The sequence below is a fragment of the Zingiber officinale genome, chromosome 2B, assembly GCF_018446385.1.
Source record: "Zingiber officinale cultivar Zhangliang chromosome 2B, Zo_v1.1, whole genome shotgun sequence".
Lineage (NCBI taxonomy): Eukaryota > Viridiplantae > Streptophyta > Magnoliopsida > Zingiberales > Zingiberaceae > Zingiber > Zingiber officinale.
This window is the reverse complement of record NC_055989.1, coordinates 48,756,776-48,771,653: the sequence shown is the minus strand read 5'-3', so window position 1 is coordinate 48,771,653 and position 14,878 is coordinate 48,756,776. Positions and strand designations below refer to the sequence as shown.

The 14,878-nt window shown below is 37.8% G+C and overlaps 1 protein-coding gene across 1 annotated transcript; it reads right to left on the bottom strand.

Annotated features, from left to right (window-relative positions):
- Positions 1–10,972: 10,972 nt before the first annotated feature.
- Positions 10,973–14,549, bottom strand: LOC122048267. Its single transcript, XM_042609860.1, has 7 exons — positions 14,145–14,549; positions 12,559–12,768; positions 12,373–12,465; positions 12,157–12,273; positions 11,642–12,079; positions 11,310–11,564; positions 10,973–11,221 (listed from the first exon to the last, which is right to left on the bottom strand). Exons 1-7 carry the CDS (start codon positions 14,547–14,549, stop codon positions 10,973–10,975), a joined length of 1,767 nt encoding a protein of 588 aa, XP_042465794.1.
- Between the last annotated feature and the right edge of the window lie 329 nt (positions 14,550–14,878).

Below are 14,878 nucleotides of genomic sequence, written 5' to 3'. Positions count from 1 at the left end.
ATTTAGTTAAAGGCCTAATTAAATGATTAAAGAATATGATATTTATTTTCTGCTTTAATTTCTGTTGTAGATTGTCATGACGTCAAACACCTTCTCTCTGCGTTCTGTCCTTGACAAGGACAAGCTCAACGGAGCAAATTTCCTGGACTGGTACAGGAATTTGAGAATAGTTCTCACCCAAGAACGTAAACTGTACGTTTTGGAGCAGCCCATTCCGGAGGCTCCTCCTGCCAATGCCACGCGAGCTGACAAATATGCTTATAAGAAGCATCAAGATGATGCATTAGATGTGTCCTGTCTTATGCTCACGACGATGAAATCTAACCTTCAGAAGCAACACGAGTTAATGGGCGCCTATGATATGGTTGAACATCTTCATCAACTTTATCAAGGACAAGCGAGGCACGAGAGATTCGAGATCTCTAAGGCACTGTTTCAGTGCAAGATGCAAGACGGGACTCCTGTGGGCCCATATGTACTCAAGATGATTGGGTACATAGAAAACCTACAGAGGTTGGGGTTCCCACTCAGCCAAGAGCTGGCCACGGACCTAATCTTGAAGTCCTTGCCAGATAGCTACAGTCAATTCGTCATGAACTACAACATGAATGAAATTGACAAGCCACTACCCGAGCTACTTAGCATGTTAAGAACTGCTGAGCTCAACCTTAAGAAGGTTAAGTCCAACTCTGTTCTGATGGTTCAGAAACATAGGGGCAAGGGCAAGCCCAAAGGCAAGGGAAAGTCCCAAGCCAAGGGCAAAGGCAAGGCACTGAAGCCGAAAGGAGGGGTTGCCAAGGATGCTACCTGCTTCCACTGCGGTCAGACTGGGCACTGGAAGAGGAACTGCAAGGTGTACCTGGAAGATCTTAAGAAGAAGAGAAGTGAGACTTCCACTTCAGGAATATATGTTATAGAAGTCAATCTATCTATTTCTTCATCATGGGTATTAGATACCGGATGTGCTTCTCACATTTGTACTAATGTGCAGGCGCTAAGAAATAGCAGGGCATTGACGAAGGGCGAGGTGGACCTACGCGTAGGCAATGGAGCACGGGTTGCTACTGTTGCTGTAGGGACTTATTTTATATCTCTGCCCTCTGGGCTTGTACTAGAGTTGATGATTGTTGTTATGTGCCTGCTTTAACTAAGAACATAATTTCGGTTTCTTGTTTGGACAAGAAAGGTTTCTCTTTTATAATAAAAGACAAATGTTGTTCAGTTTATTTAAAAGATTTGTTCTATTGTAGTGCACCTTTGATGAACGGACTCTATATTCTAGACCTTGAGAGCCCTATCTATAACATAAGTACCAAGAGGTTCAAGTCAAATGACATGAACCAAACCTATCTCTAGCACTGTCGCTTAGGTCATATAAATGACAAACGCTTATCCCAGCTCCATAAAGATGGTTTGCTGGACTCATTTGATTTTGAATCATATGAGACGTGCGAGTCATGCCTACTAGGCAAGATGACCAAGACTCCCTTTAGTGGACACAGTGAGAGAGCGAATGACTTGTTAGGTCTTATACATAGTGATGTATGTGGCCCTTTCAATGTCGTTGCTAGAGGAGGTTATAGGTACTTCATTACATTTACTGATGACTTCAGTAGATATGGTTATGTGTACTTGATGCCACATAAGTCTGAATCCTTTGAAAAGTTCAAAGAATTCAAGAATGAAGTACAAAACCAGCTTGGCAAGAGTATTAAGATACATCGATCAGATCGAGGTGGGGAATACCTTAGCCATGTGTTTCATGACAATCTAGCTGAGTGTGGGATTCTATCCCAACTCACTCCTCCTGGAACACCACAATGGAATGGTGTATCCGAAAGGAAGAATCATACCCTATTAGATATGGTATGATCTATGATGAGTCATACAGATCTTTCGACATTCCTTTGGGGCTATGCTCTAGATACGATAGCTTTTATACTCAATCGAGTTCCATCCAAGGCCGTGATAAAGACATCATATAGGATATGGACTGGGAGAGATGCCCAGGTATCTTTTATGAGGATTTGGGGTTGTGTGGCTTACGTTAGACGTCAAGTCTCAGACAAACTAGGACCCAAATCCGACAAGTACTATTTTATCGGATATCCCAAGGAAACTAAGGGATATTACTTTTACATTCCTAGTCAACACAAGGTAATTGTGGCTAAGACTGGGGTTTTTCTAGAAAGGGACTTTGTTTCTAGAAAGACTAGTGGGAGTACATTCGATCTTGAAGAAATTCAAGATGCGAACAATAGCACTGCAGCCTCGATGGAAGTTGAACTGGAACCACAAAGTGTTGTGGATGATGTTGTTCCACAAGGAGTTGAGGAACCACAACCAGTTCAAGTAGACATACCTCTTCTCTGGTCTGATAGAGTACATCGTCAGCCTGAGAGATACTCATTTCTCTTGTCTGACCATGATGACGTTGTGCTCATAGAGGATAAGTCCACCGCCTATCAGGAAGTTATGATGAGACCAGATTCCGAGAAATGGCTAGAGGCCCTGAGATCCGAGATGGAATCCATGTACACTAACCAAGTATGGACTTTGGTTGATCCACCTGAAGGGGTCAAACCCATTGGGTGTAAGTGGGTCTTTAAGAGAATGACTGACATGGATGGACTTATTTATAAGGGTCGCTTGGTAGCTAAAGGTTTCAAGCAAATTCATGGTATTGACTATGATGAAACCTTTTCTCCAGTATCGATGTTTAAGTCCATTCGGATCATGCTTGCTATTGCTGCATACCATGACTATGAGATATGGCAGATGGATGTCAAAACCGCGTTTCTGAATCGAATCCTGCTCGAGGATGTGTACATGACACAACCTGAGGGTTTTGAAGATCCACAACATACTGGCAGAGTATACAAGCTGCATAGGTCCATTTATGGACTAAAGCAAGCTTCTCGGAGCTGGAATCTTCGATTCGATGATGCAATCAAACAATTTGGTTTCATCAAGAATGAAGATGAACCTTGTGTCTACAAGAAGGTTGTAGGGGACATAGTTGTCTTCCTCATATTGTATGTGGATAACATACTACTCATTGGGAAAGACATCCCTTTGCTACAGTCTGTCAAGACTTGGCTAAAGACATGTTTCTCAATGAAGGACTTAGGTGAGGCATCCCGCATTCTAGTGATACAGATCTATAGAGATTGATCTAAGAGATTGCTTGGCCTAAGTCAGAGTACATACATTGATAAGGTACTCCTTCGGTTTGCCATGCAGAATTCCAAGAAGGGATTTCTTCCGATGTCACATGGCGTGAGTCTTTCGAAGCCTTAAGGTCCCTCTTCTAGAAAGGAGAAAGACCGCATGGATCAGATCCCTTATGCCTCTGCCATAGGATCTATCATGTACGCCATGCTATGTACTCTTCCTGATATCTCGTATGCTTTGAGCATGACGAGCAGATACCAATCAGATTCAGGTGAAAGTCACTGGATAGCGGTCAAGAATATTCTTAAGTACTTAAGAAGGTCTAAAGAATATTTCTTGATATATGGAGGTAATGACGAGCTAGCTGTAAAGGGTTACAGTGATGTCAGCTTCCAGACCGACCAGGATGATTATCGATCACAGTCAAGGTTCGTGTTTTTCATAAATGGTGGTGCTGTGAGCTGGAAGAGTTCGAAGCAGGACACAGTCGCTGATTCTATGACAGAGGTCGAGTATATTGCTGCATCAGAAGTAGCAAAGGAGGCAGTTTGGATCTGCAAGTTCATCACTGAACTTGGGGTGGTTCCTAGCATCGCTGACCCTATTGAGCTCTATTGTGACAACAATGGAGCAATTGCGCAGAGTATGGAACCTCGCTCACACCAGCGGACCAAACACATACTACGGCGCTTCCATCTCATTCGAGAGATTATCGAGTGAGGAGATGTGAAAATTTGCAGAGTACCCACAGAGGCTAACATCGTAGATCCCTTGACCAAGGCTTTGGCACAGATGAAGCATGATGGTCACACTAGGTCATTGGGGCTTAGAGCCTACACTGATTGGCACTAGTGCTAGTGGGAGATTGTCAGTTAGAGCCCTAGAGCCAATCATTTGATGATTGTTGTATGGACTCATTGTATCATATTCTTATATAAATAAAGGCATTTGTTTTGGTTATTATACTTACTTGTATTGGTGCCAAATAACTAAGAATAATAGTGTCCTTGAGTAGAAGGTTCTTACCTATATCAATCGATTGATTGAATCGATAGTGAGATGATATAGGGAACACTACTCTTAATCATTCCTAGTCGAGTATTAACATTCAGGGACAATGTTAATGCGACGAGACTAGCATGTAGGTCAACTTGATGACTTGATCTCACAAGTCATGGATATGGAGATATTAAGTTGACACATGGGTATGCATTAGAGAATGTATACTGAATGACCCGCCATGATAAAGTATCATGGATCATTATATGAGTGTCATATACTTTCTCATGTGGCTATTAGTATGACTACTAGTCCTTGGATTTGAAGTCACCATGGTTCCCTACATAAGGAGTTACGTACTTTGGCTTCGTCAAACGTCACCCGTAACTGGGTGGACTATAAAGGGGAATACTGGGTATGTAACAAATTATGCGGAGGGATGTTAGTGATGTAGATGGGATCTATCCCTCCTATATGACTGGAGTGACATCAATATTCTTGATAGAGTGAGACCACTAAGTGCATGGCCATGCCCAAATGAGTCAATATGAGATGTTGAGCTCATTTGATTGAGTGAGTCTACTTGGAGTTCAAGATTTAGATTGATTAGAGGATGACACGGTCTATGCCTCACATTGATCAATCTAGATGTCAAGGATAGAAGGACACTTGTCATATTTTGTGAGGAGTCACAATTAGTAGTCACAAGGTGATGTTGGATCTCAACATTCTTGTAACTTGGGTAGTAATGATGTGTTGCTAGATACCGCTCATTGCTTATGCTTCTAAATGGGTTTAGATGCATTGCCAACGCTACAAGAACCTATAGGGTCATACACAAAGGATAATTAGATGGAGATTAGGTTCATATGATGAACCAAGAGGATTAGATTCATGTGATGAATCAAATTGGATTAAGAGTAATCCTAATTAAACTAATTGAGTTGGACTCAATTTGATTCATGTGTTCAATGAGTCTAATTTAGATTATGACTCATTGAATCAATTTAATTAAATGAATTAGATCCATTATATTAAATTGGCTTGAATCAAATGGTTGGATTTGATCAACCATGGGAGTTATAATGTCAAGTCTGACTTGACTTGAGAGGAAGATGAAAAGTCAAGTTTGACTTGACTATATGCCACCTCATTTGTGAGTTGGCATTAAGTGGCCAATAATGGTGTTACACATCATTAAGTTTAGCACATGTGTGTGCCACCTCATGGAGGTTACAAATCTCCTCTTTAATGGCCACATTAAATGAGAAAGGAGGTTACACTCCTTAATGTGGCCGGCCACTTATTGTGGAGTGAATGAGTTGTTTTTCAATTCATGCCAATTCATTCCATCCTCTTCCTCCTCTCATTTCCTCTCCCTCTCCTCCTCCTTGGCCGAACCACCTAAGGTGCTAGCACACCTTTGTTTGGTCTTTTCCACCTAGTTTGTTCGTGTGGATACGCATAGAGGATCGTACACTTGACGATCTCGAGATCCGGCGAACCTTTGGACGAGCGGGATTGCGAAGGGCATCGCATCAAGGGTAAAATCTCTCAACCATGTAGTTCTAGTGTAGATCTAGATGTAAGAAAATCGTACACGTAAAATTTTTGTTTAATTTTACTTCGTACGGATCCGGTGGCATGGGAATCGGGGTTTCCGCAACGCGAAAAAGCGGTTTTTTTTGGCTCGAAAATCCCAACAAACCTTGCTTGAAGATATACAGAAAGGCAGGATGAAGATCCTAATATTAAAAAAAAGTAAGCAAGGAATACAGGAAGGAGAAAAATGTAGAGTTTCGAGTATTAAACCATTGGAAACTATATGATGGTGATCGCCTTTGTGTCCCTCGTCAAGAATAACTTCGATAGAAAATTTTAGATGAAGCCCATGGAACACCCTATGCAATGCATCCTGGTTCCACCAAGATGTACCAAGGTGTAAAGGAATGCTTCTTGTGGTCTGGAATGAAAAGGGGCATTGTAAGATATGTCAGTACCTGCCTGACATGTCAACGGGTTAAAGTAGAATATCAAAGACCTAATGGAGTTCTGCAGCCTATCCAGATCCTAGAGTAGAAGTTGGAGGATATATCTATGGACTTCATAGTAGGACTACCTAGAACCATGAATGGTTACGATGCTATCTCGGTAATAGCGGACAGATTGACCAAGTCTGGTCATTTTCTAGCTATTAGTGTTAGCTAGAGCCCTAGAGCCAATCATTTGATGATTGTATTATGGACTTGTTGTATCATATTCTATATAAATAAAAGGCATTTGTTTTGGTTATTATACTTACTTGTATTGGTGCCAAATAAACTAAGTATAATTGCGTCCTTGAGTAGAAGGTTCTCACCTATATCAATCGGTTAGTTGAACCGATAGTGAAATGATATAGGGAACACTACTCTTAATCAATCCTAGTCGAGTATTAACATTCAGGGACAATGTTAATGCAATAAGGCTAGCATGTAGGTCAACTCGATGACTTGATCTCACAAGTCATGGATATAGAGATATCAAGTTGACATATGGGTATACATTAGAGAATGTATACTGAATGACCCGCCATGAGAAAGTATCATGGATCATTATATGAGTGTCATATACTTTCTCATGTGGCTATTAGTATGACTACTAGTTCTTAGACCTGAAGTCACCATGGTTCCCTACATAAGGAGTTATGTACTTTGGTTTCGTCAAACGTCACCTGTAACTGGGTGGACTATAAAGGCGATTACTGGGTATGTACCAAATTATGCGGAGGGATGTGAGTGATGTAGATGGGATCTATCCCTGCTATATGACGGGAGAGACATCGGTATTCTTGATAGAGTGAGACCACGAAGTGCATGGCCATGCCCAAATGAGTCAATACTAGATATTGAGTTCATTTGATTTAGTGAGTCTACTTGGAGTTCAAGATTTAGATTGATCAGAGGTTGACACGGTCTATGCCTCACATTGATCAATCTAGATGTCTAGGATAGAAGGACACTTTTCATATTTTGTGAGGAGTCACAATTAGTAGTCACAAGGTGATGTTGGATCTCAACATTCTTGTAACTTGGGTAGTAATAATGTGTTTCTAGATACCGCTCATTACTTATGCTCCTAAATGGGTTTAGGGCATTGCCAACGTTACAAGAACCTATAGGGTCACACACTAAGGACAATTAGATGGAGATTATGTTCATATGATGAACCAAGAGGATTAGATTCATTTGATGAATCAAATTGGATTAAGAGTAATACTAATTGGGCTAATTGAGTTGAACTCAAGTTGATTCATGTGTTCAATGTGCCTAAATTAGATTATGACTCATTGAATCAATTTAATTAAATGAATTAGATTCATTATATTAAATTGGCTTGAATTAAATGGTTGGATTAGATCAACCATGAGAGAGATTAAGTCAAGTTTGACTTGACTTGAGAGGAAGAGGAAAAGTCAAGTTTGACTTGACTTTTTTCCACATCATTAGTGAGTTGGCATGATGTGGACCAATGATGATGCTCCACATCATCATGGTTACTTAAGTGAGATGCCACCTCATGGAGGTTACAATTCTTCACTTTAATGGTTCCACATTAATTGCACTTAATGTGGAAATGGGGGTTACACCTTTTTGAAAGTGGCTGGCCACTATTGTGAGGGGATGGAATGAATTTTTCATTCAAGGCACATTCACTTCATCCTCTTCCTCAAGCTCTCCCTCTCCCTCTCCTCCTCTACCATTGCCGAGACCCTTTAGAGTGCTAGCACACTCTAAAGCTCTCTCTCCATTGAGTTGTTTGTGTGGATACATATAGAGAGTTGTCTACGTTGACAACTTCGAGATCCGGCACCATTTGGACGAGCAGGAACGCGAAGGGCTTCGCTTCAAAGGTATAACCTTTTTCCCTTCACTACAAGAAAAAAGACATACAACAACGGTTTTTCACCGTTGTCGTAGGCCATTTTCAACTGTTGTTAAAGGCTGTGTTGTTAAAAGGGGTGGCAAACGACAACAGTTTTTAACCGTTGTCTGTGATGGCAAAGACAACATTTTAACAACGGTGAAAAACTATTGTCTTTTCCTACAAAGACAACAGTTTTTCACCGTTGTCTTTGAGCGTATGCCTAGGCTCTTCAACAACAGTTTTGAACTGTCTACGACAACGGCTAAAAAGCGTTGTCTTTTTAGCCAACGACATCGGTTTGACAACGGTTAAAAACCGTTGTCTTTTTAGGCAACGATGTTAAATAACATCAGTTTGTCACTATTGTCTTTTAACGCCATTGACAACAGTTTGACATATTTAAACTGATGTCTTTGGGTACAATATACAACATTTTGACAATAAATAAAAAACTTATTAATCTTTTCCTACTCAATGGTTTATAAAAAACATCCAGTGCAAATTTCATTGCTAAAAAACCTACATAATCAATATTTACAATGCAAATATTCCAACATTCAAACATCACAAAAGTACCAAACATCAACATTCAAACATCACAAAAGTTTACACAGCCAAAAGTTTATATATATCACACATATAGTCCAAAATATCATGTTTTGTTGGAGCACGTCTTCTCTACCTGTGCATCTTCTAAACAGCCTGTGCATCTTCTAAACTGCAGCCTTTTCTGGTTTCTCCTCCCTCCTAGCTTCTCTTTTCTTCTCCTTTCACAGAAACTGCAGCATAAGATTGCAAGTTAATTCATTTCCCAGGAGTAAATGGCATAAAAAATGGATCTCTTGGAAATTTCACACGTACCTGACCTTATTACAGTTTTACAAAAACTCAGAGTAGTATGTCTTAAAAGACCAGCTATATGGCTTTACAAGTAACTCTTAAGTATGGTAAACCAAACCTATCAACTTTACATATACCCAAAAAAATTCTATCCAATTTGAAGCATATAGAATCTAGCTAAATTCACAGAGCAAGCAATGGCTTAGAGCAACAACCAGATTCTGGTTCTATCATCGAGCATCAAAAAAGCATTATAGAATCTAGCTAAATTAGACATGAAAAATCAAGTTCCAACTTATTTCCGGAGCATACAAAATCACAAATACAAACAAGGGCTGAAGCAACAAAGCAGCACACAGAGAATTAAACAAACAAGCTTTACTAATTTAAATTCACAGAGCAAGCAAATTGATCAACCCACAATTATCATAAGGATCTACTCTCTTGATACTCAAATAGACTCAGTAAACGGCCTAACTTCTAGCAGGAATCAAAATTCCTAACTATATTAGCATTTTCCCCAATTCATATTCGAATAAAATTCTCCGACAATCATGCAAAAGCATAGAGATGGTTTATTTAGTTTTTATACGGAATAGAGAGTAGAAAAGAGCAATCCAAACTTCCGACAACATCATAGAGGATACCGCTAATTAGATCATGGAAATCACATAGATAGAACTAGTAAAGAACATAAAAGCCCAAGATTTAACGATGAGACTGAGGGATTTAACAAAGGACTTGCATCTAACCATGTATCAAACCAGAAATTAATATGATCTTCACCTAAACGCCATCTAATCTGCTCTTCTGCTACGTTTCTCATCTGTAACGTCCTGTGCAGTTTTGTGAACTCATGTGTGCAGTTTAGTCATGCCGATTGGATTTGGTAAATGGACTCAGAGACAGATATCTCCAAATCAAGTGCAATCAAGTATAAGCAGCATGTATTCAATTTAACTAAATATTATTATTGTCAAATGCAATACGATGAACTCATGTATATACCTATTCATAAATATGATCTTGTATGCATTCTGCTATCTCAGAGCGCACTTCATCAATTTCTTCTTGAGAGTACTCCACTTTTGTGAACTGTGAACACACATAAATTATATGATCTTAAAGAACAAAATATAATTAATTGGAAAAAAATAATAACTAAATAACTTCTAATTATTTGAGATGATAAAGATTATATTACTATCGATGGTAGTGTATCCCCCTCGATCATTGCATTTTCTTCAGTAATTTGCCTCATAAATCTCATCACGTAATAACCACATTGTTTCGCATCTGGCTGCCTAGGAACCTACGTTAAAGGCAATTGATATTGTTAATGATAAATATACACATACCTTGATTGATTGAAATAGAAGTACCCATACCTTGATTACTTCCCATTGTACATGCTTTCTTCCTTTCCTTCCATTGTTCGAATTAAACAATCTTAACGCCCTTCATATATACATTCAACATAGTTGATATATAAGTGTTTTATGACTAAATTAAATACATAATAAAAAGCATATATAAACTCACATTTCCACAACATATTTCCAATCTTCATCACGAATGTGATGACTTAAAGAATCCAACAAGTAAACAATCTCCTTATGAGGTTTAATGACAGTCAAATTCCAATGGAAACTACACACAAATACAAAATTAGTGCATACAATTCACTAAAATAATCAATTGAAAATGATATTAAAGATGTTCATTACCCATTGCAACTTGGCACCAAAACTAATTGATTAATTGATGCACCACTCATCCTATCTGCTAAGAAACTTGCCCTCTGGTTCAACCGTTCAGTTTTACCTATTTTGTCTTGTGTGGTTTTTTGAAAGTTTGGGATGCTATGCGGATTTACAAATCTGAATTTATCAATCTTATTTTCTTTTACCAACTTTTTATAAAGATGCCTGCCATTTGAAATAAAAAAAAATCAGAACTATATTAGATATTAAATACTGATCTAATAAAGTATGTGCTTCTTATATACTAAATTTAAAAAAGAACAAACAATACTACAAGGTAATTCGAAGACTTACCATATGTAAACAACCACACAATTTCCTGAAATTGGCTCCAAGTGATACAAAGCACTAATGTCCTCAAGATGCAAGTTCAGTTCATAATCATCTTGAAATACCTCATGATCTAAAGCAATTGACAATTTCCTTCCATTCTCAAGAGCACGCTTACAATAACAATACACCACGCGCAATGATCTTGGCACACTTGATAACAAAGTCTGGTTATTTTCTACATGTGCTGTTTTCTTCATTTGACGCTTCTAATAATTGTAATTGTAAACTTTTTAGATAGGTGCAATACTAAATAGTTTCACAGATATTTACTTTGAAATATTATCTTAGATGTACCTTTTGTCGTAGCATCAGCAGGTGTTTTGGCCAAGCCACATGGGTTCCAACAGCATCACCAATAGTTTCACATTCATTGGGAATCGGAACTGGCAAACATGCTGATTTCTGCATTGCTTCATCGATGGATACACGCATACAATTCTTGGGTAACGGAACACCATGGAGAGAGTGATTAACTCCAATGACCTCAACAACTGTACCATATGCAACAATGTCTGTGCTAGAATCCAATGTCAAAATAACTGATTTACCCTAAAAGATAAATAGTTGTGTCATTGAATTATACTAACTCTTTATTTTAATAATAAATATAACCACAACTTATATACCTGTAAAGCAACTTCTTTATCCACAACTTGCATTTCGACATCATTGAACTCTTCATGACTGGGGAAAGTCTTATCGGTGTTCAGTTTATTGTCATTTTGTTGAGGTAACTTTACCGAGCAACTTCCTTTGTCATCAATGTCACTGCCCCATGCACCCTTTTTGTAGACAATTGCTTCAAGGTTTTGAATGCGTGTATCTTGGTCTTGAATTAATTTTCTAGCCTCCACCAACTCTCTCTTTTGCTCAATCAGTAGCTCTCTATCAACATGGTCAGTCTTCCATCTACTACCATTAAAGAACAATGATGGAGTGATATGACCTCCAACAGCCCTCACACGTCCACTATGTTCTCTTGAATTGAGTGCTTTCGTAATAATATCTTCTTTTGTCCCATTAATTTCGCGTGTACCCTCACGCTTCTGTTGTATATAATCATCCTGTCATCCAAATAAAAAAAATTACTTTAAAAGTTTCATTGAAATACAATAATTGATTTTTACTCATAGCTTCTCACAATCTTGTCTATTGTTTGTTTCAACTCTTGGCCATCAAATTTCCCTTCTTTATTAACCCTTCCTTTCTTCCAAATAATAGCTCTATTGATTTCATCATCGTCACATAATTCATTTGCCTAAGAACAAGAATAATTGAATGATATATGTTAAATAAGAATGATTATTAAATGCTAAACAAAACCGTTATACGAATTTTATAAGAAAAATATACTTACTATTTCTTCAGCATATCGTGCATATCCTTTACGAGCAAGGCGATGGGGGTATATGTTCTTCTTTCTTTTCTCCTTCTGTTGTTCACTTAGTTTCTAGTCAAGTGAAACATTCCACATATCAAATTTACTAATTCATCATTTACCTTAATATCTACTTATTTTGAAAGAACAAAAGACTAAACTTACAATAAAGTCATCAGACATGCGAGTCCTGACAAAAGAAATCCAATCATCTCTTGCAAGACCATAGCCGCTAGGTGGTTCATCCAACTCTTCGAGTTTGTCAAGCTTCTTCGAAATGAATGTCTGAGTGAGATGGGATTTAAACTGACGCCACTTATTACTTGCTGAATTCAAACATCCCTTCTTCCAACTTGGGGGAACATCATATGTCAGCTATAAAACACAATTGGGAATACAATAAACTGATTAGTACCTATATTCATCATTGACACCATAAGCAAACACAATTTCTGGAAATTATTCTAGCATTGAAACAACACACACATACATTAAGTTTAAGGCATTCTCATCATTGAGTGTTTTGGAGATCTGAAATTACCAAAACAAAGCTAATGCAGGAGTGCTCGTGGCTTTTGATTTGCCCTATTTGTTTATTAGTTTAATTGTGGATCTATTTTCAATCTGGATGATTTAGTTAACGATAGAGTCTCAGCGCTGTTAACATCGTTCGCCTTATTATAGGCAAGTAGTAACTCGCATGGATGTATCCACTTCCGAATATGATGAAACTAATGCCTTAAAATAGGAGGTTATTATACACCCATAATAATTTGGTTGACAGTAGGGTTGTAATATCTAAAACAGAAAACATTTGATATTCAAGTTATTAGATGGATGGAAGCTTTGGATTGTAGTAGACAACCACAAACAATGAGATATACAACCATTTCTCTTGTATTTGTATAGTTTTGTTAGGAAGATTGAGCTTTAGTATTTAACATGTCTAGAGCCTTAAGTTCAGTTGTTGTGCTATTGCACATATTGGATATTTGTGTATATCAGATATAAAATCATGCCCTTAACATTTTGTTTGAAGAATCAAGTGCAAGTAAAGACATATACAAACAGCACTAGCTTTGGACACTGATATGACAGACAAATGGATTTGTTCTTGATTTCGTACAATTAACCTAGGACAATGTTAGGATCCTTTGAGGATTGTTGGTTACTTATAATCCTAAGTTTTCTAGTTGGAGCAACATTCGTTTTGAAATTGTTTGATGATTGGCAGTTGGTAATCAGGTCTTACAATGTTTGTAGATTTGGTAATTTCTTGTTGAGACACTGGACGACAATGCAATCCTGGTTTTCTCTTTGCTTTACAATTGTTTCAATGCTAATGCAGAAACAAAGCTACCAGAACTAAGTACAAATGAAAACCCCACTGATATAGAAAAAGAACCTACTGAGGGATCTAAAACTGAAATGGAACAAGGAGAATCACGAACAACAGAAGAACAACCTACTGAAACATACGAAGCTGAAAGAAAGGAAGCAGAACCTTGTGAAATTTAAGAACCTTCAACTGAACTATCTAAACCTGAGCAAATGCAGCAGAGCAACTTGAAATAGAAAACCAATCTTTAACTTGTATATATAAAAATCATACTGTTGAATGCTGGAGTAGCAAGAACAGCAGGCAATTCATACTTTTTTACTATCTTTAACTCATCTTTTCATGCATGCCATGATATGACAAATAAAATTTGCAACATGATAATTGACCAGAATTTCTTTAACTTACTTACATTAACTGATTCCCATATCAATTCTTTAACTTCATTTGGAACTTGTTTCCACGTCTTGTAAGATATCTTGACCTTTTCTCGAGCAAGCAAGCCAATGTAACTTTGCATTGCAATAGCAGCTCCTCCTACTGGCTGTCCAAGTTTATTAAATCTTACCTCATTTCGAATTCCTTGAACCCTTTGTTTAGTAAGCTTATCCAGATGGGTACGACCTCTAGATGTTCTTGTTGTTTCAGTGTCTGTAGATTCCAGCATTGTCTCAACCTGTAAACCGTTGTTAGTGGATGTAGATGCAATTTTTCCTTTGCCCTTCCCAATCGTTGCAGGTTGTCCTTTTCTCTTGCTTGAAGCATGAATTGTGTCATCACCATCAGATTTGATTTTAAGCTTTCCAAAGGATGCCATAGATCTCAAATTTAATCTATTGATAAAAAAGTGAAACAACATATCAATATTTTAAAAAAATACACAATAAGAAATTCACCTACAAAAGAAAATCAACATACATAGATAAAAATTTGAAATACCATCATGTGCACAAAATCATATTCAAAAACAAGATACATATCAATATTGTCTACAAACATATCTTCAAAAAAAAACTATAATTGGTTAAACATTTTCAACCCAAGTGCCATCACAATCTTCACGAAGGCATTGGGGTTCATTGTCATCTACTCCGTAAGCATCCATTGATGGTAACTCTCTGGTAAAAGATTGATAGTGGACTATAG